A 24,948-nucleotide genomic window follows, 5' to 3' on the forward strand; every position below is an offset into this window, starting at 1 on the left:
GACAATGGAAGTGATTGAATGAAAGGAGGATCAGAAAGATATTGAGTTTTTTTCTGAAAGACATCCAATCGTATCACAACAGCGACTCATTGAATTGGAGTCAGGTGACTGCAGTGTATAAAAGGTGTTGGTTGGTGGGGAAAGGGATAGTTGAGTTGTTTGGTATCATGGGGGATTTTGTTGTGAGAGGTTTGTTCTCGGTGCTGGTGTTAGTTGGAGTGGTTTGTTGCTCTGATATTTGGCAACAGTTTAGAGGCCAGAGATTTCCATGGAGAAGAGTAAAACCCACCCCTGTGCCCCAGAGAGTCCCTCTCCCTGTGCCTCCCTTTGGTTCCCATTTCAGTGTGTCTGAGGGGAGAAGTCTGTCTCCACTGCAGACTGTGATGGTGCAGTGTGGAGAGCAGAACCTGCTGGTGAGGGTAGACATGGATTTATTTGGAACCAGGCACCTGATTAAAGCTGCTGACCTGACCCTGGGGACAGCAGGTTGTTGGCCAACTGGGATCCACTCTCAGAACCACACTGTCCTCTTTGACTATGGGCTCCATGAATGTGGCAGCAGATTGCAGGTAATGTGATTCCTCAATTCTTGCTCCAATTTCACTGTGTCGTTTACTGCCCACTCTGAATTCATTAACGTCGGCTGAAACTCCAGCCACTGAGGAGATCCCTGAATGAAATCAGTGTATAAATTCTTGCCCACTGTTAAATATCACCCTGTGTGAAACAACTACTTTATATTGACCTGTTAATGTTAGCTTTATATTTAAAAAGAACTTCAACTTGTCACTGAGGGACTGCATCTTTCTTAAATGGGTCATTACTACTCTCTAACTCTGAGATTCAATTCTATTGACCTTGAACCTTTACCGACATTCCTCCAAACCAGTCTGTTCTTTTGTGCCTCAATTGATTTATCTTTTCCGTGCCTTCTCGTGGATATTCAGGCCTGTTGCCTCAACTTGTGGTCAATGAATGTTCAATGTGGAAGTTCCTGTTGAGACTTCTCTTGAAAAATGAAACAAGTGGAATAATAATTGGGATACAATGTATTAAAGGGGAACTCCACTTTTGGTTATTACTCCTGCCAATCCCCTTGATTCCACGGACACAGATGAGATTTAAGTGATGTTGTTTTGTGCTCCATATCAGGGTTAACTTGAAGCCCCTTAAGGTGAAAGCTCTATTCTACATGGGAAAGAATGCTCATCAAATCTGGCAGTGCCAATCATTTCAGGGTTTCTGACTGCAGGCCTGAAGTCCCTGATGATAGAAAGTGGACTGAGCAGAGTAACAGAGGCTGCTCGAGGCAACTTCAACCAATGGTGGAGCTGCTTCAATCATGTGTCATTGAGGAACAGCTGAAACCCCTCAAACTGCTGCTTAACAGGGCAGGAAAATGACCAGAAAAAGCTCTTGTCCAATGAGACCAGCTCTTCATTCCTTAACCTGATGTCTTTCAGATGGCTGGAGATTTCCTGGTCTACACCACCCACCTGAACCACACCCCAAATGCTCATGGATCTGTCATTGTGAGAACGAATGGAGCCATCATTCCAATTGAGTGCCATTATTTTAGGTAAGAAACTTTACTCTGTGGCAAATAAGGTCTACAGCAGGTGCAGTTCTCTGAAGTTGTCCTGAAATTACACTCCTGTCCTTCCAGGAAGGGCAATGTGAGCAGTGACCCTATCAAGCCCACCTGGATCCCATTCAGCTCGACCAAGTCTGGAGAAGGGCTTCTGTCATTCTCACTGCGTCTTATGAACGGTATGTGATGGGTGGATGGGGAGTGCTTTTCTGCGGTCTCCCACTGGGAGTTACATCCACTGTCTCCAACCCTTGTCCTCTTGTACTTCAGATGATTGGCTTACAGAGCGCACCTCGACTGTCTACTACCTGGGTGACCTCATTCACATTGAGGCCTCTGTTTCAATGACCAACCACATGCCCTTGAAGCTCTACATTGACAGCTGTGCAGCTACATTGAGCCCAGACAAGGATTCCACCCCAAGATACAACATCATTGACTACCATGGGTAAGGAGCTCTCTGCTTTCTCCAGCTGGTTATGTCTCAATGGGTTCACTGAATTCACTTTGTCCCTTTTTTAATCTATCTTCAGTTGCCTCCTGGACAGCAAAGCTGAGGACTCCTTTTCAACCTTTGTGTTGCCAAGAGGTGAACGTGAGCTGGACAAACTCCAGTTTGACCTGGATGCGTTCCGCTTCTTTGGAGATGACCGTTCCTTGGTAAGAGGAAGCCAAACATTGGGGTTCCCCATGTTGGGAGGAGGTCACTAAATAACAACTTGTATTGAATGTGTCCCTCAGATTTTCATCACCTGTCACCTGAAAGTTGCTGCAGTGGATCGGAGCGATTCCATGAACAAAGCTTGTACTTTCCAGAATATGTAAGTTCCTTCTCTCGCTCAGGGATGTGTTGTATTGAAGGGTGATGGACAACCTGGTTGATAAACTGATTCTCTGGTTTAGCTGGACCCCATTGGAAGAATCGACCAATGACGTGTGTGCCTGTTGCCATCTGGGTAACTGCAGTGCCACGAGGGAATTCCGACTTGATTCCAGAGGAAGGAGGGATCTTATATCTGGACCTGGTAGGTCATTGATCCCCTTGTTGTTGGTCACCCTTTACCCTCTCTAACTGGAATGTTTGATATTGCAGAGAGTGATGCTGAATTGAAGTGGGAGGGTGAGGCCTTACTTGGACCCCTAGTCATTCTGGATCCTGATGTGACAGACCTGGCAATTGAGCCCCTTAATGAGGTTGAGCAAAGGATGCAGCAGAGGTCTCCGGGTGGTGAGTTGGCTGACTGCTAGTTTCCATTTTCCCCTCAGTATTTCCTTCACTCACTCTGACCTTTGGTTTCTTGTTCTATTTTTTAGGTGTGGAGTCTGAGGTGGTCCTGATTTTGGCCCTGACTGTGACCGCTGTCTCTCTGATCTCTGCTTCTTTGATCGCCTTGTTCCTGTACAGGAAACACAAGCAAACCCAGTTCAACTAGTTATCAAATGACCAATAAAGCAGTGACTACTTGTATCTTCTAATGGCTGGTTGCTCATTTTTCATTATCTGGCTCCAATCAGCATGCAATGAGTGCTCAATTCTGTTGGTAACACTCTGCACTCCTCCACAGTTCCTCCTGTTAGTGAAATGGGTTTTAATGGGTCCATGTAAGTCGTGGCAGACTGGCTGGTAATAATGTATCCAGGCCCAGTCCAGGGATGGCTGCAGCAATGGGTGAAGGCTTGCCAGGCCCTCATTGTGCAGGTCAATGAGCTCTGAAGGAACAGTGGGACTGGCCTGAGGGACTGGTGCCGGCTGGTTGACGGCCCAATCTCTCCCTTGGTGCTCCGCAGCCATTGATCACTCGAATCCCCACACGGGCTCAAAACTCCAGTTAAACTCTCCCTTTTGGAGCTAATTGTCCAAACACCAATCGGATTGAGAGTCGGTGGACTTGGAACTCTCTTCCAAGATTGAAGATCCCTGTCCCTGATGTAAATATTCTTGTTTAGTGGGGGTGGGGCTCCAGGTAGATTTCAAATGCTCAGTGTGAAGGTTAATGTACACAGGGGGCAATGATGTGCCTATTGGGTACAGGCACAGTGAGAGGGCGAGGGATGGGGAACCCAGAGGTTGTGACTTAACTCTGTTGGATTTGAATTTCACCTGTCTTCTTGTGAGCAGACAGAAGTTTCTCATCTTCAGCTTCCCCTCACGACAGGCCCTGAAGATTTTATTGCAATTTGAAAATAGGATGAACTATTTACATTATTATCATTCACTGTATTTGAAGAGTGATCATAGGAACAGGAGAAGGTCATTTAGCCCCTCGATCCTGGTCCACCATTCAAAGAGATCATGGTTGATCTATGACATAACTCCATATACCTGCCTTCGTCATATCCCTTACCTTTTGGGTCACAATTTTAATCTGAGATAATAGATTTAACAACTGAGCTAGCATCAACTGCCATTTGTGGAAGAGTGTTCCTAACTTCTCCCACTCTTTGCGTGTCGAAGTGTCTCTTCACTTCACTCCTGAAAGTCCTAATTCTAACTTTAAGGTTATGTCCCCTGGTCGCTAAACTGGCTGTGGTTTTCATAACTTTACACTGAATTGGGTCCAATCCATGTCTGGTCCACCCTTGCCTTATGAAATACTGAAATTTGTTCATAAAATGTTCTTCCGATTAATGAGAATGTTTAACTTTACAAAGCTGGGTTTCTTTTTGGTAAATCAGACATTCAGGGGGTCTATTAAACAGGATGTTAGCAGCAAACACCCTCGCTTCAGACAACATTCTTTGGCAGGTGGAAACCACGCCTCCATTTAAATCAAATCATAGTATTATTTTACTTAAGCTATAATCACTGAAGTTTAGTGTTTAAACATAGCAGGAGATCCAGGCTCATTCTGTTAAAGTAGAATAACAATAAGTTAGTGGGAACTTTTAACAATAGCAATTCATTTCTGCTCACTGTACACACTGAAGGTGAATTTTCTTCCAGTAGAAACTGCAGTCAGACGGCCCCTTCTCACTTTCACTCTGAGCTTCCTCACACTATTGACAAATAGTGTTCGGAAACATTAAACCCAATAGAGGATAATACATTCAAGTGTAGTGTACGTCCATCCTACCCTCTTCTGACTGTTTGATTTACATGTAAATATTTCAGGGAGATTTTACAAACTGTATATACTGGGCAAGAGAACTACTTTGGGCTATTTTACAATGTTGCAAAAAATACGATGTAGAAATGCTTCATGAATTCATTCTCAATGAAGCTTAGGATCTTACAGGACAGAAACAGGTGACTTTCCTCTTGCTCCTCGTCCACTTTAATGTTCCTCTGTTCCAAGGTCCCTGTACACGACCCAAAGCTGGGGTGAAATGTGAGCTGTGAGGAGGATGCAAAGAGGTTCCAATATGATTGATATAAGTTGGGTGAGTGGGCAAAAACATGGCAGATGCAGTATAACGTGGTTAAATGTGAAGTTATTCACTTTGATTGTAAAATCAGATTATTATCTGAATGGTGATAGATTGGGAAAAGGGGAGGTGCAACGAAACCTGGGTGTCTTTGCACACCAGTCGCTGAAAGCGAGCATTCAGGTGCAGCATGCAGTTCGGAAGGCGAATGGTATGTTGGCCTTCATTGCAAGAGGATTTGAGTATAGGAGCAGGGATGTTTTACTGCAGTTATACAGGGCCTTGGTGAGACCACATCTGGAGTATTGTGTGCAGTTTTAGTCTCCTTATCTGAGGAATGAAGTCCTTGCCAGGAGGAAGTGCAACAAAGTTTTACTGGACTGATTCCTGGGATGGCAGGACTGACTTATGAGGAGAGATTGGGTTGACTAGACCTGTATTCACTCGAGTTTAGAATAATGAGAGGTGATCTCAGTGAAACATATAAAATTCGAACAGGACTGGACAGACCAGATGCAGGGAGGATGTTCCCAATGGCTGAGGAGCCCAAAACCAGGGGTCACAGTCTCAGGACAAATCCAATCCAGCCAATTACTGCCCCATTAGTCTACTCTCAATCATCAGCAAAGTGATGGAAGGTGTCGTCGACAGTGCTATCAAGCGGTACTTACTCACCAATAACCTGCTCATCAATGCTCAGTTTGGGTTCCGCCAGGACCACTCGGCTCCAGACCTCATTGCAGCCTTGGTCCAAACATGGACAAAAGAGCTGAATTCCTGAGGTGAGGTGAGAATAACTGCACTTGACATTAAGGCAGCATTTGACCAAGTGTGGCACCAAGGAGCCCTAGTAAAATTGAAGTCAATGGGAATCAGGGGGAAAACTCTCCAGTGGCTGGAGTCATACCGAGAACAAAGGAAGATGGTAGTGGTTGTTGTAGACAAATCATTTCAGCCCCAGGACATTGCTGCAGGAGTTCCTCAGGGCAGTGTCCTAGGCCCAACCATTTTCAGCTGCTTCATCAATGACCTTCCCTCTATCATAAGGTCAGAAATGGGGATGTTCGCTGATGATTGCACAGTGTTCAGTTCCATTCGCAACCCCTCAAATAATGAAGCAGTCCGAGCCCGCATGCAGCAAGACCTGGACAACATCCAGTCTAGGGCTGATAAGTGGCAAGTAACACTCGTGCCAGACAAGTGCCAGGCAATGACCATCACCAATAAGAGAGAGTCTAACCACCTCCCCTTGCCATTCAACGTCATTACCATCACCGAATCCCCCACCATCAACATCCTGGGGGTCACCATTGACCAGAAACTTAACTGGACCAGCCATACAAATACTGTGGCTACAAGAGCAGGTCAGAGGCTGGGTATTCTGCGGCGAGTGACTCACGTTCTGACTCCCAAAACCTTTCCACCATCTACAAGGCACAAATCAGGAGTGTGATGGAATACCCTCCACTTGCCTGGATGAGTGCAGCTCCAAAAACACTCAAGAAGCTCGACACCATCCAGGACAAAGCAGCCCGCTTGATTGGCACCCCATCCACCACCCTGAACATTCACTCCCTTCACCAGCGGTGCACAGTGGCTGCAGTGTGTACCATCCACAGGATGCACTGCAGCAACTCGCCAAGGCTTCTTTGACAGCACCTCCCAAACCCGCGACCTCTACCACCTAGAAGGACAAGGGCAGCAGGCACATGGGAACAACACCACCTGCACGTTCCCTTCCAAGTCACACACCATCCCGACTTGGAAATATATCGACGTTCCTTCATTGTCGCTGGGTCAAAATCCTGGAACTCCCTTCCTAACAGCACTGTGGGAGAACCTTCACCACACGGACTGCAGCGGTTCAAGAAGGCGGCTCACCACCACCTTCTCAAGGGCAATTAGGGATGGGCAATAAATGCCGGCCTCGCCAGCGACGCCCACATCCGCTAACCGAATAAAAAAAAACTGACCTTGACCATTTCCATTGTAAGGCAAGGCAGCTATGGACAATGACTCAGGAAAAGCAGCAGGGATGGTGATAAGAACACGATGCGGGCAGGCAGCTCGATGTATGAGGAGCAATCAGTGGTCACTTGGCCTCTGTGAGAAACCATTTTGCAGAGGATTTTGTGACAAGATGAGTTAAGCTGACCACTTAAATTCTGTTTAAAAAAAAGTTTCCTTCGGAGGATTTTGTGAACGGATGGGTCAAGCTGGCAACATTATATTTTGTGGTCAAATAACCTCATAAATCTAGAAGAGTTTTATGAATAAGAACGCCGTATATGTTGTGAGGCTCCTGCCACGGAGCTTTAAAAACCCAACATCTTTTGAGCTCAGGGTAGAGGACGGTGCAGAGCAATTAGCGAAGTTCACCCAGCTGTCAGAAGACTACAACCTCTGTCCAGAGATCGACCAAGCTGTAAAAAGACTTCGAAACTGTCAGAAGACTTGAGAGGATTACACCGCCAACTTAATTACAAACTCTGCCCAGAGACCAAACGATGTGATATTGTTTTAATATCTGTATGATAAGTGACTTCACTCTATTATTACTGTCTTATAATATTGGATACTTTCACATGTTTGATTTGACTATTAAAAAAGACATTGATTACCATTTGGCGTCACATCCGAATCTGTTCGAATGGCTGAGCACGAATTTTTAAAATTGTGTCTCCTCGTTCTTCATTCCGCCATCAGAGGAAATTGATTCTCAATCTAATCTATCAAATCATTTTAACATTTTAAACACCTCAATTAGATCACCCCCCAAACTTCTATATCAACGCAATACAAGCCACGTTTATGCAACCTGCCCTCATAACTTAACCCTCTCAGCCCGGGTATCATTATGGTGAATCTGCATTGCACCACCTCCAAGGCCAACACATCCTTCCGAGGATGTGGTGCCCAAAACTGAATGCAGTACTCCAGATGGGGTCTGACCAAAGCTCCATACAGCCTGTGAAAGTAGCCGGGAGGGGAATAGAAATGGTGGTGAGGATACGCGTTGGTGGCGGGGCTGAACACGATGGCTTCAGTCTTCGCAATGTTAAACTGGAGGAAATTGGGGCTCATCCAAGATTGGATGTCGGACAAGTATCCTGACCACACACAGGTAGCGGAGGTAGAGTTAATGCACATGGCTCGGGCTGAATTGGGCACGTTGCACACTGAATGTAACCGTGCTGAACTGGACCTGTCCACATAATACGCAGAGATGTGGGTTAAAGTGGGTGTACGGCCAGGATCGAGAAATTGGCTGCGTTTTCTGGTTGCAGAATGAGAGTGTCTCTGATCAGTTATACCTTGTGCTGAGATCTGTTAATTCAGCATTAAGAGGTGTTTAAACCCGGGGTCTTCCTCGTGTACAAGGCTCACCCTCACCAATGGTAACTGCCTGTCAAGCTTTTAATTATCTTTTCTGAAGAAATGTAATCGGGATCATACTGTGGTTTCTCGGTATTTCACTTTAGAGCTGTGTCAGATCCAATTTCATCAAAACAAAAACACGAGCCTGGCAACGGCTGCACTAATCTGTTTGTATCAATTACTGTAATTAATATAAAAGACCAAAGCACCGAATTGTCTCCCTGGAGGCTGACATCAGGTATAAATGTGTCAACCCTTGAATGTAGAGCAGAGCTTCTTATAGAAATGCACGGTTCACCAAAAGGACTATTATTTGCCATTTATTATCCCATCCTTGCAGCTATCAGTGTTCCAGGTAAAGTATTGTAGTTAGTTATTAGTTATGGAAATCGTTGTTTAACTGTATCACTGCTCTAGTTTACTGGTATCGTTTCTCCCTTTTAATTGTATCGTTTCTCCCCTTTAATTATATAATTTCTCCCCTTTACCGGTATAATTTCTTCTCTTTAACAGTATAATTTCTCTCCTTTAACTGTATAATTTCTCCCCTTTACCAATATTTCTCCCCTATAATAGTGCAATCTCTCCCCTTTAAATGTATAAATTCGCCGCTTTTACTATCACTTCTCCCCTGTGACTGTGTAATTTCTCCCCTTCAACAGTATAAATATCTGCCTTTTATGTGTCACCTTTAATGATATCATTTCTGCTCTTTACCGGTGTAATTTATCCCTTTAATGGTATCATTTCTCCCCTTCAATGGTATAATTTCTCTCCTTAAACGGTATCATTTCTCTGCTTTAACTGTTTCGTTTCTCCCCTTTAACTGTGCGCTTCTCGGCTTTACCAGTACCACTACCTGATGTGTTATTGGCCCTGTTACTGTAGGAGTGCAGAGATCTCGGAGGATTGTAGGGCTGGAGGAGGCTACAGAGATAGGGAGGAGCGAGGCTGAGTATTTGAGTACAAGGATAAGAATTTTAAAATTGAGGTGTTGTCGGAAAGGGAGCCAATGTAGATCAGTGAGCCCAGGGGTGATGGGTGAACAGGACTTGTTGCGAGTTATGATACCAGCTGCAAAATTTTGGATGCGCTCAAGTTTACGGAGGGTACAAGGCAGGAGGCCAGCCAGGAGAGCATTGGAAGAGTTGAGTTTAGAGGTCACAACAGCATGGATGAAGGTTTCAGCAGCAGATGAGCTGAGGCAGGGGCAGAGACCAGTAGTTACGGAGGTGGAAGGAGGTGACCTTGGTGGTGGAGAGGATATGGGTCCGAAACTGCACTCAGAGTCAAATAGGACGCCAAGATTGTGAACAGTCTGGTTCGGCCTCAGAAAATGGCCAAGAACAGGGATGGAGTCGATGGCGAGGGAATGGAGTTTGTGGCTGAAAGGAAGACAATGTTTTCATCTGTTATCACGGTGTACATGTAGGTCTATTGTGTTATTGTAAGTGAATTGTCACACTGTTCTCACCGTGTAGATGTAGTTCTATTGTGTTATGAACATTATTACTGTGGGTGAATTATCCCACTGTTATTCCGGTGTATATGTAGTTATGTTGTGTTTATTGGTGCTGCACTGTGAAAGGTGTACTCTGTTATATCAGAGAATATATTGTATTGCTGCCGTTGTGTTGTGAGTGGTATTATCACGTTATTATAAGATATGTAGGAAATTATTTTGTTCCTTGCTGCAGACTGACTGGTGGTGGGGTTCCGTTCTACAGACGCTCTCAACCCTCGGGTACCGTGACCATTCATTTTTACTCAGGGCATTTCCACTCTAATTGTGAAGTTGCCCCTGAAGATATATCGGAGCCTCTACAGATGAATAAGAAGTTGAACCGCTGGCGATCCGCTAAACAGCAACATCAGGGTGAAAATTCTTTGCGTTTGATGCCAGCATTCCAGGCACCAATACAGGATGGTTCACTGATAGTTACGGTTACATTAATTAAAGCAAATTAAATCAAAAATATGTAATACTGATTGGATGTATTAATAATTCAACCAATTACAGACGTAACTGTATAATCGTGAAGCTACTGGTTGAATTTAATCTCTGGATTTATTCATTACTGACTGGGTTTATTAAATGATTCATTTACTTGTCTTCGTTTTGATAATTAATTACAGCACGGAGTAATTTCAACAAGTTCTTTATCGATTGAGATTATTCAGTGATTAAATAATTCCCGACTGAATGTAATAACTGACTTGATTGAAGGGACATTATTGGGCAGCCAATTATTGACAAAAATATAAACAATGTAACAAGTGTCCGTTTTATGAATGAATCTGGATTTGCTCCAAACTTAGACCGCGCTGTGTTTGTGCTTCCAACAGTGAATAATTCGACAGCTTGGATTGTAGGTAATTGGTAGAAGGTGCTAGACTGGAGCTGAGGAGAAATTATTTTCACCCAGAGGGTGGTGGGAGTCTGGAACTCAGTGCCTGAAAGGGTGGGAGAGGCAGAAACCCTCAACTCATTTAAAAAGTCCTTGGATGTGTACTTGAAGTGCTGTAACCTACAGGGCTACAGACCGAGTGCTGGAAAGGGGGATAAAGCTGGATAGCTCTTTTTCAGTCGTCACGGACATGATGGGCCGAATGGCCTCCTTCTGTGCAGTAACTTTCTATGATTCTATGAATTCATCGGATGAGAGCGATTTGGGCCCCGACAGGACATGGTCGGTTTTAAATGCAAGTTTTTTGTACTTTATTGGTTGTTTCCAGTTTCATTGTCAATTCTTTTATTATTGATTCTCTTAAAAAATCTTCTGTAATACGTTTATTTTCCTGTCACCTAATCTTCGCATTTATTATGAACCATTTTACTGATTCTTTAAGATTTGTTTCTTTTCTTGTCTATTTGACGTTCCCGCATTGGTTTTAATGGGTTTCTTGTTCCCATTATGTTTTATTATATTCATTTACATTCTGAAGTCTTTGGCCTGTCTGATTTCAATGCGGATGATTATTTTAGCACAGATACAGGTGTCCAGAGGGTAAGGATCGGTTTTCAACTCAGGATCAAGTGTCAAAGCTATAAGTTTCACACAGAATCCTGTCAATTGGATTATTTTGCTGGGAGTCGGATCATCAACGCTCCTGTTCTCTCTCACACACGTACACATGCTCTGTCTCTCTCCTTCTCTCTTACAGCTAACTTGGCGGTGATTGTGATCCTGTCCCGAGGAAGGTGCGGTCTCTCCAGATGTATCACTTCCTACCTGGTGTCCATGGCGGTGACGGATCTCCTGGTCATTATCACGGCTGTGATATTAAACCGCATTGTTGGTATTTATTTCCCATTCAGTTTCCTGTCCATCACTCCGGTCTGTTCTCTCAGTTTTGTGTTAATTTATGCAATCAGAGACAGTTCTGTCTGGGTAACGGTCGTGTTCACCTTTGATCGATTTGTAGCCATTTGCTGCCAGAAGCTGAAAACAAAATATTGCACCGAGAAAACGGCGGCTGTGGTTATCGGAACGGTCTGTGTCCTGAGCTGTTTAAAAAATACATTCTGGTATTTTATATATGAACCTTTGTATACAATTAACAACATACCCTGGTTCTGCAACATCAAGTTAATATTTTACACCTCACCCGCATGGGCTGCATTTGACTGGATTCACCGCATTTTAACCCCTTGTCTCCCATTCATTGTGATTTTATTGCTCAATGCTCAGACCGTCAGACACATTTTAGCGGCCATTAGAATCCGCAGAAGACTCCAGGTCCGCAGCAACGTTGAGAATCAGAGTGACCCAGAGATGGAGAACCGGAGGAAATCCATCGTTTTGCTCTTCTGTATCTCGGGCAGTCTCATCCTGTTATGGTTGTTGTTTCTTATAACTTTCCTCTATGTGCGAATTGCGAACGTTAGTTATTTCTCAGGTTCCAATTTCGATGATTCAAATTTTATTCTGGAGGAAAGCGGATTTATGCTTCAGCTTTTGAGTTCCTGCCTAAACCCGTTTATTTATGCAGGGACCCAGAGTAAATTCAGAGACGAGTTAAAGAATATGGTGAAATATCCACTGACTCTAATTGTTAAATTATTTAAATAATGAAAATAGTAAAATCCAGCCTCAATTGCTCCTTATATTCCATCCTGTACACCTCTCGTTCCTCTCACACACTGCCTGCCCTCTCAGATACACAGTCACTCACTCTGAGATCCTTTCCCACTGTAAATTTACGAAAGTATAAGGAAAACTACATCATTGCACAATTCAGTGTTGTTTCCTGTTCTGTTAGTTTCCAGTTCTCTTGTCGGTGCTGACTCAGGCCTGGTGCATTCCCACCAGCCCCGAGGGCCCTCGAGTATCTCCACATTCATGTGGGAGACAGAGTCCGAGCTCTGTTCTGTTGTTGGATATCAAGTTTAACTGTTTAATGAAGGGACCTCAATATCCCCCCTGGGAATGGTTTGGATTTTGAGGATAGTATACTCTCTGAAATGGCAGCACACACTGTGCCCACCCATTGTTCTCCACTCACTAGGCACCGCCCCACAGCCACACTCGTGTGTCCATAAACATAAGAATTGCTGGATGGAAAAAGACCAAGGTCCATCCAGCTCGCATTCCACTATCCGGTTAGTCACATGATACAACGACAATGGGGTTGTTGACTAATCATAGCGATCAATCTCTATCAATGAATCCACAACAGACCCAGACACAAGGCCAGGAATCCCCCAGTCATCGAGAGCATTGGGAACCATAGGCCCAAAGGCACCTGTTCCTCCCAAACATGTGACACTTACCACATGTCATGTCTCAAATTACTCATATACTGAAATGAGAAATGTTATTTTCTGTAAGATTCTATCTAATTTGCATTTGAATGATTCAATATGAACTGCTTTCACCACCTCCCTGGGGAACCTGTTCTATAGGGTGACCACTTGCTCACTGAAATATTCTTTATGGAGCTTAGTTTTGAATTTACCTGGCTTCAAGTGCAGGCCGTCTCCTCTGGTTCTACTCTTCTGGACATGGTGAAATATTTTGTCACAGTCTACATTATCCAGTCGATTTAGAAACCTAAAAACAGCAATAGTATCACCTCTAAACATTCCCGTTTCCAGTGAGAACATGCCCAATTTACATAATCACTCAACATAATTCAATCCCTCCACCCGCTCAATCATTCTGATTGCTCTCTTCTCTATCCTTTCAATAGCTGCATTATGCTTTTTGTACTGTGGTGACCAGAACTGTACACAGCATTGTAAGTGCGATTGCACCTATAATTTTACAGTAGCAGGATTCCCAAACTATTTCGGCTCAATATTGACCTTTAAATGCATCTCAGCATCTGATTTGCTTTACTCACTGCCGCCGAGCATTGATGCGACAGCTTCAATTTATTATCAATCTACTCCCCCCGATCTTTTTCATTGCCATGGACATTATTTTCTTTCCAGTTAAGTAATGGATTCCCCCAGTGATCTACGCTTGGCCCCCTCCTATTCTTCATTTACATGCTGCCCTTCGCCGACATCATCCTAAAACACATCAGATTCTACATGTACACTGATGACACACAGCTCTACCTCACCATCACCTCTCTCCACCCCTCCACTGCCTCTGAGTTGTCATATTGCTTGTCCATCATCGAGCAGTGGATGAGGAGAAATTTCCTCCAATTAATTATTGGGAAGACCGAATCCATTATCTTCAGTCCCTGTCACAAACTCCGTTTCCTCCCCACCAAATCCATCTCTCTCCGTGGCCACTCTCTGAGGATGAACGAGACTGTTAGCAACCCAGGCGTCCTATTTGACCCTAAGCTGAACTTCTGACCACATATCTTCTCCATCACCAAGACCGCCTGTTTCCACCTCCTGTAAAATTGTCCGTCTCCGCCCCTGCCTCAGCTCATCTGCTATTAAATCCTCATCCATGCCTTAGTTATATCTGGGCTCCACTATTCCAATGCTATCACTGCTGTCCTTCCAGCTTCCACCCTCCGTAATTTTGAGCTCATCCAAAACTTTGTTGCCCATATCCTAACTCGCACCAACTCCCATTCACTCATCACCCCTGTGCTCACTGTCCTACATCGGCTCCTGGTCCGGCAACACCTCAAATTAAAAATTCTCACCTTTATGTTCAAATCCCTCCATGGCCTCGCCCCTTCCTATCTTTAGCCCTACAGCCCACCAAGAACTCTGCGTTCATCCAACTCTGGTCTCGTGTGCAGCCCGATTTCCATTGCACCACAATTGGTGGCCGTGGCTTCAGTTGTCTCAGCCCTAAGCTCTGGAACTTCCTCCCTAAACCTCTCCACTTCTCTCTCCTCCCATCTAACACGCTTCGTAAAACCTACCTCTTTGACCAAGTTTTTGGTCACCTGTCCTAATATCTCATTATGTAGCTTGGTGTCAAATTTTGTCTGATAACCATCACATGAAGCATTTTATTGTGTTAAAGGTGATCTATAAATGGACGTTGTTTTTATTGTTGTTGCAATAGTTCATTCCTGGTTTTTTTTGTCCCCGTGTGAAGCACTTTGCATTCCTCTACATTAAATTTCATCTGCTACCTGTCTGTCCGATGCCCAAGTATTTAAATCCTCCTGTAGCTTATCCTGTTCAGTTTTGCAGTCTACCATCTTCATCAGCTTTGCATCATCTGTAAATTTACGCTTAGTTCCAGATCACTTATGAAGATATTAAACAAAAGAGGTCCAAAACAGATCACTGTGGAACCCCACTGGTAACATTCTCGCACGCTGATGACAATCCCTCACCACTGCCCTCTGGATTCTATCGGTGAACAAATTACACACCCACTGAAAAACATTTCCACTCATTTCCGCATTCTTTGTTTTCAGTACCAGACTTTCGAGAGGAACTGTATCAAAGGCCTTCCTGAAATCCATGTACACCACATCCACTACCTTACCAATATCACACTCCTTTGCCACACATTCAAAGAAAACTAGTGAGCTAGATTGGCAAGACTTCCCCTTTCATGAACGCAAATTGTCTATCTTTTAAGGTTATATTTCTATTCACAAGCTCCTTGAACTTACCTTTAATAAGCATTTCCATAACTTTACCCACAATGGACGTTAAACTCACTGGTCAGTATTTTCCTTGGTGAATTTTGCTGCCTTTTTAACAATAGGGGTAACATCTGCCTTTCTCCAGTCCCCATCATATTGGAAATTAGCAAATGTAACTCCTCTGTTCAAGAAAGAATGGCGACAGAAAGCAGGAAACTACAGGCCAGTTAGCTTAACATCTATCTTAGGGAAAATGTTAGAATTTGTTATTAAGGAGGTTGTAGCAGGGCACTTAGACAATCTCAATGCAATCAGGCAGAGTTAATACGGCTTTGTGAAAGGGAAATCGTGTTTGACTAATTAATTAGAGTTCTTTGAGGAAGTAACAAGCAACGTGGATAAAGGGGATCCTGTGGATGTGGTGTACTTTGATTTCCAGAAGGCTTTTGACAAGGTGCCACATCAAAGGCTACCACACAAAATAAGAGCTCATGGTGTAGGGGTAATATATTAGTATGGATAAAGGATTGGTTAGCTAACAGGAAACAGAGAGTAGGCATAAATGGGTCATTTTCAGGTTGGCAAGGTGTAACGAGTGGAGTGCCACAGGGATAAGTGCTTGGAACTCAACTATTTACAATCTATATCAATGACTTGGATGAAGGGACCGAATGTATGATTGCTAAATTTTCTGATGACACAAAGGCAGATAGGAAAGTAAGTTGTGAAGAGGACATAAGGGGTCTGCAAAAGGATACAGATAGGTTAAGTAAGTGGTCAAAAATTTGACAGATGGAGTCCAATGTGGGAGAATGTGAACTTGCCCACTTGGCAGGAGGAATTCAAAAGCAGTACATTATTTAAATGGAGAGAGATTGCAGAACTCTGAGGTACAGAGGGATCTGGGTGTCCTAGTACATGAATCACAAAAAGTTGGATTGCAGGTATAGCAAGTGATTGGGAAGGTAAATGGAATGTTGTCATTTATTGCAAGGGGAATGGAATATAAAAATAGAGATGTTTTGCGACAGTTGTACAGAGCATTGGTGAGATCACATCTGGAATGCTGTATGCAATTTTGGTCTCCTTATTTAAGAAAGGACAATAATTGCTTTGGAGGCGGTTCAAAGAAAGTTCACTCGATTAATTCCTGGGATGACGGAGTTATTTTATGAGGAAAGGTTGGACAAGTTGGGCCTGTTGGAGTTGGCGCTGAGAAGAATGAGAGGTGATCTCAGGGGACTAGAAGGGGTAGATGCTGAGGTGATGTCTCCCCTTGTGGGAGAGTCTAGATCGAGGGCCCTCAGTTTAAGAATAAGGGGTCTCCATTTAAGACGGAGATGAGGACACATTTTTTTCTCTCACAGGATCGTAAATCTGTGGAACTCCCTTCCCCAAAGAGCGGTGGGGGCAGGATCATTGAATATTTTTAAGGCTGAGTAAGATAGATTCCTGCTTAACAAGGGAGTCAAAGGATCTGGTAGGTAGACGGGAAAGTAAGGTTGAGATCACAATCAGATCGCCATGAGCTTATCAAATGGCAGAGCAGGCTCGAGGGTCCGAATGGCCTACTCGTATGTTCGTAAAGGATGGTGGAGCTAGATTCAATCGTAACTTTAAAAGGATAATTCGATAAATACTTGAAAAGGAAAAAAATTGCAGAGTTTATGGGTAAAGAGCACGGGAATGGGAGTAATTGGGTACCTCCTTCAAAGAGCTGGCATTGGCACGATGGGTCGAATGGCCTCCTTCCATGCTGTGAGATTCTAGGATTGTTTATCTTCCATATATTTGTTTCTCTAAGAAGAACAATGACAGGCTGTCTAAGCAAAGCAGATGGTCAAAAGGCCCAAACGCACGAGGCACCAAAGAATCAGGCGTAGATTTCAGCACAAGGATGTTTTTTCTGCTCCAGTCATCAGCACAGCACAGACCTCTGAAACACAACCAGTCACTCCTTACAATATCACAGAGCCAGAAGCAGACCAGCTCTCAGTTTGCTTAAGAGTGAGTGCTGAACTCATCACATGGTGTCTGCACTAAACTGGCAATTAGAATCTCCTGATCACTTGGCTGTTTGTTAATACGGGAAAAAAAATCAGATTTTAACTGACCTGCCCTTTTCAATCCATCGATTGATCATTCACAGAGGCCCAAAAGAGACCTCTTAGAGTGTCTGAATCAGCTGTACTAATGATGATCTCTTAATTCTTAGCGATGAACGTGATGAAAACATATGTCGCTCATTGATTTTGGTGTCAGAGGGTTAGATATTTATCTCACGGTGGGGGAGAGATGAATAAGATGAAATAAAGCGAGTGTCTGTGGTAATGTTTGAATGACCGACACCAATCCGTAATTTGTACAATGCTGAATGTGTCAATTCAAAATGTGGATTTCCAATGGATATTCTGCAATGTTAACACAAATCCGTTTGTTCCACAGGAGGTGGTCGGGGTTCTGGTCACAGGAAATGTTTGAATTCAGAAAAGTTATTCTCTTGAATTTCTATATACTTCAGTTCCCAGAACGAATAATTTCAGACTCTCTGGTACATTTTCTGCTTGGCGAGCTGGCATATGACTGGCCTCGCAGATTGACCGCTCGTTATTAAATTCACTTCAACTGCTCCGACCAGCAGTCGGTCCACACACTGATGGGCATCTGCATCCATTTCGAGCTGGCCTCGGGGGCCAGGGTGAGCCAAAGTAAGAGTGAGGCCATGTTCTTTGGCAGTTGGGAGACCCGGTCCTTTGTCCCCTTCACTGTCAGATCCGACTACCTGAAGGTTTTGGGGATCTGGTTCAAGGGGCCCCTGGCCGGTAGAAAGAACTGGGAGGAGCGGATCACTAAGGCCAAACAGAAGCTTGATATGTGGGTGGGGTGATCCCTCTCCATAACCGGCAGGAACCTGGTGATAAGGTGTGAGGTACTCACCGTGTTGCTCTACATGACCCAGCTCTGGCCCGTTCCCCAAAACTCCGCCGTCACAGTCACCCGAGATATCCTCCACTTTCCCTGGAGGTCCAAGGTAGAATGTGTCCGCAGGGTCACCATGTACAAGCTTCCAGACAAATGGGGAAAGAGCGTCTACAATGCTGCTCTGATCCTGACAGCCACCTTTGTGTGTGGCTGCCTCAGGATGTGTGTAGAGCCCCAGTACGCAGATACCAAGTGTCATTACGTGCTGAGTTTCTACCTGGCCAACACACTGAGAAGGCTGGGTCTGGCTGTGCTGGCCGAGCAGGTGCAGGATGTCCCATCAAGCTGGACCGCTCCCCCCCACTATCTGTCCCAGGTGTAGAAGTTCCTGAGGAGTAACCCCTTCGAACACAAGGCCGTCAGACCGTGGTCAACGTGAAACGTCCTGAGAACCCTTTCTTAAATAAGGAGACCAAAACTGCAATTCCAGTTGTGGTCTCACCAAAGCCCTGTACAATTGCAACAAAATCCTTACTCATGTATTCCAAACACTTGAAATAAAGACCAACATTTCATTTGCCTTCCTAATTGCTTGCTGTACCGACATGTTAACTTCTTGTGTTTCTTATACCAGGACACTCAAGTCTCTCTGAACACGAACATTTAATAGTTGCTCATCATTTTAAAAATATTCTGTTTTTCTATTCTTTCTACTAAAGTGAATAACCTCAAATTTCCCCACATTATACTCCATCTTCCACTTTCTTGCCCATTCACTTAACCTGTCTATAAACTTTGCAGACTCTTTGTGTCCTCCTCACAGATGCTTTGCATCGTCAGAGATCTTCAATACATTACACTCATATAGATTGTAAATAGCTGAGGCCCAGTAACGGTCGGCATTGCTCGCTGATAAGACAAGGGTAACATCCCTGAGGGGACATTGGTCCCAGCACCGTTGAGGTGCAACCCGTCCATCTTGTACAGGTCTTTAGTATCAATAAAAGTGAACAATGACGCCCTGGTAATGATGTTTCCTGACCTGCTGAGTGTTGCCAGCAGTTTCTGGGTTTATTTTTCAGCTTTCACTGTCGCAGTTTTCCTGGTAACATGCAACTCGCCTCAAGGGCGTGGCTTCAAGCACAACTTTCTTGTGCTCTTCTCACACACAAGATCGCACTTTACTTTCCGACACACGCGCTTTAAAATCTGCCGTTTCCGCACACAGCGCCCTGCGTCACGAGAATTTTGAAAGACCTTCCGCTCATGACCTGTAATCGCTCCTTTTTCCCCACAGGCGCTCTTTACATCTACTCGATTCAATCGCATGTTTCAACAGAACTATTAAGATCAAGGCGGAACACTTCCGATCTTACTGCACCGCCCCAACTTGCCAAATGTGAACCTTTCAACCGCCATTCACAGCTCTGTAGCGCTGCCCGTCACTCACGCAACTCAACTGCTGAGAGAAAAGAGCCAACAAGCATCAAAACAATAACCAGTTCTTCAGTTACCATCCCCTGGATCACAAGATTCCCCAAGTAAATTTCGTGAACAATCGGGCGGCTGTCTTTCCAGAGACCAGCCCTGCTTTCGTCGTGTTTGTCTGTCGAGCGGTCACGCAGATCGAAATGTATCGACTGGTTTCAAGGCACAAATGAACATTGGTGTGAATGGGACATGTGCCCAATAGAAACAGCGGTCGGAGCAGAACAAACTGAAAGGCGTGAGATCGTGAAAGTGAATGTTAGAGTCGGCAATGGAGCAGGAAAGTGTCCATGAAATGGAAGGAGGAAAGGAAAGGCGGCCTATTGACTGTGGAAGGAAGAAAAAGCTGGGAGAAGAGGCGGGTTTGAACTGTGGAACATCAAGTACAGGCATGTGAGAGTGCTGGGATTTGATGGAATAAATAGGTTTTCGACACCAACAAAAAATATGTTTGTTATGTATTAAAGATTGGGACATTGTTGCATTATATTTGCTCGCGCGGTCGAGAACAAAAGAAGCAGCGCACACTATGCCGTGACTCGGATTCGAACCGAGGTTGCTGCGGCCACAACGCAGAGTACTAACCACTATACGATCACGGCGCCATACGTCAGGTGATGACATGGTTGCCCGAACAATTTAAATAGCGCCTTTAACGTAGCGAAACGTCCCAAGGCGCTTCAGAGGATCGTTTTTGAACAAAATTTGACCCCGAGCAACAGAAGGAGATATTAGAAGCAAAATACTGCGGATGCTGGAAATCTGAAATAAAAACAGAAAATGCTGGAAATAATCAGCAAGTCAGGCAGTGTCTGTGGAGAGAGAAACAGAGTTAACGTTTCAGGTCGATGACCCTTCGTCAGAACTGGAAAAAGTTGAAGATTAAACAGTTTTTAAGCAAGTCCAGCGTCAGGAAAAGGGATGGGTGAGGAAGGGGAGGGGAGGAAAGAACAAAAGGGAAGGTCTCTGATAGGGTGGAGGGCAGGAGTGATTAAATGACAAAAGGAATGATGGTGCAAGGCAAGGAGGGTGGTAATGGGACTAGTAAAGAAACAAAAGATGGGTCCAGAGGAGCTGTTAATGGCAACATTAGAACCACAATCAGCACTTGATCTCCGAAAAAATGTGATCAGTGTTTATGATCTGAAGTTATTGAAATCAATGTTGAGTTCAGAAGGTTGTAAAGAGCCTGATCGAAAGATGAGGTGCTGTTTCTCGAGCTTATGTTGAGCTTCATTGGAACGGTGTAAGAGGTAGGGGACAGAGAGGTCAGAGTGGGATTGGGACGGGGAATTAAAACGGCAAGCGACCGTAGGTCAGGGTCACGCTTGTGGACTGAGCGGAGGTGTTCAGCAAAGCTATTACAAATAAATCACTGTTTCACCTGGAAGGAATGTTTGGGGCCCTGGAAGGTGGGAAGGGAGGAGGTGAAAGGGCAGGTGTTGCATCTCCTGCACTCGAATGGGAAGGTACCGTGGGGAGGAGAGCGAGTGTTGGGGGTGATGGAAGAGTGGACCAGGGTGTTGTGGAGGGAGCGGTCCCTTCGGAAGGCTGAAAGGGGAGGGGAGGGGAAGGTGTTTTTGGTGGTGGCATCGCGCTTGGACGTGGTGGAAATGGCGGAGGGTGATACTTTTAATGTGGAGGCTGGTGGGGTGGAAGCCAAGGACAAGGGGGACCTACCGTGGTTCTGGGAGGGAGTGGAATGGGTAAGGGCAGAAGTGAAGGAAATAGGACGGACACAGTCGAGGGCCCAGTCAACTACAGTGGAGGGGAGTCCTCTGTTGAGAAAAAAGGAAGACATATCGGAAGTACTGGTGCGCAAGGTGGCATCGTCAGAACAGACACAATGGAGACGGAGAAACTGGGAGAAGGGAATAGAGTCCTTACAGGAAGCGGGGTGGGAGGAAATGTAATCAAAGTAGCTGTGGGGGTCGGGGGGCTTATAATAGATTTTGGTTGACAGCCTATCCCTGAAAATGGAGAAAGAGGAATGGAAGGGAAGGTTCGGAGATGGACCGTGTGAGGGGAAGGGTGAAAATTGGAAGCAAACTTGACTGGGGCGAGAGCAGGAAGCGACATCGATACAGTCATCAATGTACCGGAAAAAGAGGTGAGGGAGGGGAGCTGAGTAGGACTGGAACAAAGAATGTTCCACCTCTCCCACAAGTTCAGCCAGGCAGAGGAGGGTGGTGGAGGATGGGGATTGGTTAGGCCATCTTTCGTGGAAGAGGCAGGGGGCCCGCAGGCCGTCCTGGTGGGGGATGGAGGTGTAGATGGACTGGACGTCCTGGGTGAAAAGGAGAGGGTTAGGGCCGGGGAACTGGAAGTTGTTCAAGTGGCGGAAGGCATCGGATGAGTTGCGGATAGAGATCGGAATAAACTGGACAACGGGAGAGAAAGTAGAGTCGAAATAGGAAGAAGTTTGTTCCGCGGGGCAAGATCAGGCTGAGACGATGGATCTCCTGGGACAGTCCAGTTTTTGGATCTTGGGAAGGAGGTAGAAGCGGGCTTGGGGGACTATGAGGTTGGAGGCCGTGGGGAGAAGTTCTACACAGGAGATAAGGTCAGTGATGGTCTGCGAAACTATGGATTGATGTTGGGTGGTGGGATCACGCTCCTGGGGAAGGTAGGAGGATGTCGGAGAGTTGGAGTTCAGCCTCCACTCGTCGAGGTCCATTCACCTCACAGCAACAACAGTGCCGCCCTTGTCAGCAGGTTTAATGACAATGTCAGGATCGGACTCGAGAGAACGGAGTGCTGCGAGTTCAGAGGGAGGGAGGTTAGAGTGAGTGAAGGGAGTAAAGAAATTGAGACGGCCGATGTCACGCTGGCAGTTCACAATGAAAAGATCAAGAGAGGGTAAGAGGATAGAGGGAGGGGTCCAGGTGGAAGGAGAAATCTGAAGATGGGAGAAAGGGTCCGCTGTGCGGGGGGAAGACTCCTGGCCAAAGAAATGGACGCGGAGGTGAAGGTGATGGAAGAAGAGCTCAGCATCGTGTCGAGCTCGAAACCCATTGAGGTGGGGGCGTAAGGGGATGAAACTGAAGCCTTTGCTGAGGACTGACGTTCGGGGTCAGAGAGGGGAAGGTCAGAGGGAATGGTGAAAACACGACAAAGAGATTGGAGGGAGGGATGGGGTCAGAGGAAAGTGAAGGGGAAGAAGGATCGGGAGGGGTGTTGGAATCTAAGAGTTGTTGAAACTTGCGGTCCTTGACACCTGAAAGGAAGAAAAAAAGTTTTTTGTTCAATCGCCGGATGAGGCGAAGGATGAAATGGAACTGCGGACCAGGACAGCTCTGAAGTAGAGAGAGTCGGTGCTGCTGAAGAGAGAGTGTTTGATCAGGTTTCTACTAAAACTCACTTTCACAGACACATCTCCTTCCTCAGCAACTGTGTCCGGCTCCGACTTATTCCACGTGGATTCCAACTTAAATTCCACCCTTCATGTTTCGGATCCACCCATGATTCCAGATATCTCCATGATATTCAGCGTTCCTCCAACCACTGCTCCCGCCGCTTCCTGAGATCCACGCTCAACGCCACGCACCGCCACATGCTCACTCTCGACCTCTCTCTCCACGCATGGTTTTTATCCCATCCGCGCCATTATTGCATTTACCGTTTGATGTGTTGGTTCCTTCATTATATTCATCCAGAAGTCCTGGGTTTCAGTCCAATCCGAAGCCACGGTGGATGAATTTTGCATTGCTCGCTGAACTCTGCTCAAATCAGCAAAGTCCTGATTGCCGCCCGGAGGTGCTGCGAGTGTAAGATGTGAATAACGTGAAGTATCAATCAAAGTGCACAATGACGCCCCGGGAAAGCGAGTATCTCTCATCGGATATTACTGCACCGCCCCAACTTGCCGAATGTGAACCTTTCAACCGCCATTCGCAGCTCTGTAACGCTGCCCGTCGCTCACGCAACTCAACTGCTGAGAGAAAAGAGCCAACAAGCGTCAAAACAAAAACCAGTTCTTCAGTTACCATCCCCTGGATCACAAGATTCCCCAAGTAAATTTCGTGAACATTCGGGCGGCTGTCTTTCCAGAGACCAGCCCTGCTTTCGTCGTGTTTGTCTGTCGAGCGGTCACGCAGATCGAAATGTATCGACTGGTTTCAAGGCACAAATGAACATTGGTGCGAATGGGACATGTGCCCAATAGAAACAGCGGTCGGAGCAGAACAAACTGAAAGGCGTGAGATCGTGAAAGTGAATGTTAGAGTTGGCAATGGAGCAGGAAAGTGTCCATAAAATGGAAGGAGGAAAGTGAAGGCGGCCTATTGACTGTGGAAGGAAGAAAAAGCCGGGAGAAGAGGCGGGTTTGAACTGTGGAACTTAAAGTACAGGCATGTGAGAGTGCTGGGATTTGACGGAATTAAAATGTTTCACCAAAATAATATTATTTCTTGTGCTAAAGATTGATTTCTTGCTGCATTCTCTTATTATATGTGACAGAGGCGAAAATCGGTAAATGAAACTCTGTGGAGACTCGGATTTGCTCCGATGTTACTGCGACAACAACGCAGAGTATTTACCACAAAACGATCACGACGAAGTGCATCAGGTGTGGCAGTTGTGCCCGAACAACAGCAATGGCGCTGCTTCGAAAAGAAGGATTCTTCGTGTGAGGCCAAAATAATTAGCACTTCAAATTGTGGCAGTGGTGGAATTCGAACCCACGCCCCCGCAGGGACTGGAGCCTAAATCCAGCGCCTTAGACCGCTCGGCCACGCTACCTTGTAACAAGCCGTCTGCTCAGGATCTGGGAACGGGCGATTGAAAGGTGGCTTTCTTACTCTGACCGATGAGTCCAAGATTTTTGCCTTGAAACAATAAAATAAAAGGGCTTTCTTTGCACTGTTCATGCGACGAGGTGGCCGAGTGGTTGAGGTGATGGACTGTTCTACATTGTGCTCTGCACGCATGTTTTTTTATCCCACCGGTGCCATTATTGCATTTTTTTAATCGTTCATGGGATGTGGGCGTCACTGGCAAGGACACCATTTCTTGTCCATCCACTAATTGCCCTTGAGAAGGTCGTGGTGAGCCGCCTTCTTGAACCGCTGCAGTCCGTATGGTGACGATTCTCCGACTGTGCTGTCAGGAAGGGAATTCCAGGACTTCGACCCAGTGACGATAAAGGAACGGTGATATATTTCCAAGTCGGGATGGTGAGT

General features: G+C 45.4%; 2 protein-coding genes and 2 non-coding genes across 4 annotated transcripts; 2 read left to right on the forward strand and 2 right to left on the reverse strand.

The window, feature by feature from the left end:
• Nucleotides 1-215: 215 nt before the first annotated feature.
• On the forward strand, nucleotides 216-3,067 carry LOC137302340 (zona pellucida sperm-binding protein 3-like). Its single transcript, XM_067971974.1, has 9 exons — nucleotides 216-569; nucleotides 1,464-1,579; nucleotides 1,667-1,770; nucleotides 1,862-2,039; nucleotides 2,125-2,251; nucleotides 2,333-2,412; nucleotides 2,495-2,616; nucleotides 2,685-2,819; nucleotides 2,906-3,067. Exons 1-9 carry the CDS (start codon nucleotides 384-386, stop codon nucleotides 3,022-3,024), a joined length of 1,167 nt encoding a protein of 388 aa, XP_067828075.1. The 5' UTR covers nucleotides 216-383; the 3' UTR covers nucleotides 3,025-3,067.
• Nucleotides 3,068-8,620: 5,553 nt separating this feature from the next.
• Nucleotides 8,621-12,408, forward strand: LOC137302341 (probable G-protein coupled receptor 139). The gene is made up of 2 exons (XM_067971975.1): nucleotides 8,621-8,690; nucleotides 11,501-12,408. Exons 1-2 carry the CDS (start codon nucleotides 8,621-8,623, stop codon nucleotides 12,406-12,408), a joined length of 978 nt encoding a protein of 325 aa, XP_067828076.1.
• Nucleotides 12,409-20,298: 7,890 nt separating this feature from the next.
• trnah-gug (transfer RNA histidin (anticodon GUG)) lies at nucleotides 20,299-20,370 on the reverse strand. The gene has a single exon. It is a non-coding gene; the product is annotated as a tRNA-His (tRNA).
• A 4,056-nt stretch (nucleotides 20,371-24,426) lies between these two features.
• On the reverse strand, nucleotides 24,427-24,508 carry trnal-uag (transfer RNA leucine (anticodon UAG)). Its single transcript has one exon. It is a non-coding gene; the product is annotated as a tRNA-Leu (tRNA).
• Nucleotides 24,509-24,948: the final 440 nt, after the last annotated feature.

The sequence above is a fragment of the Heptranchias perlo genome, chromosome 35 (assembly GCF_035084215.1).
Source record: "Heptranchias perlo isolate sHepPer1 chromosome 35, sHepPer1.hap1, whole genome shotgun sequence".
NCBI classification, from domain to species: domain Eukaryota; kingdom Metazoa; phylum Chordata; class Chondrichthyes; order Hexanchiformes; family Hexanchidae; genus Heptranchias; species Heptranchias perlo.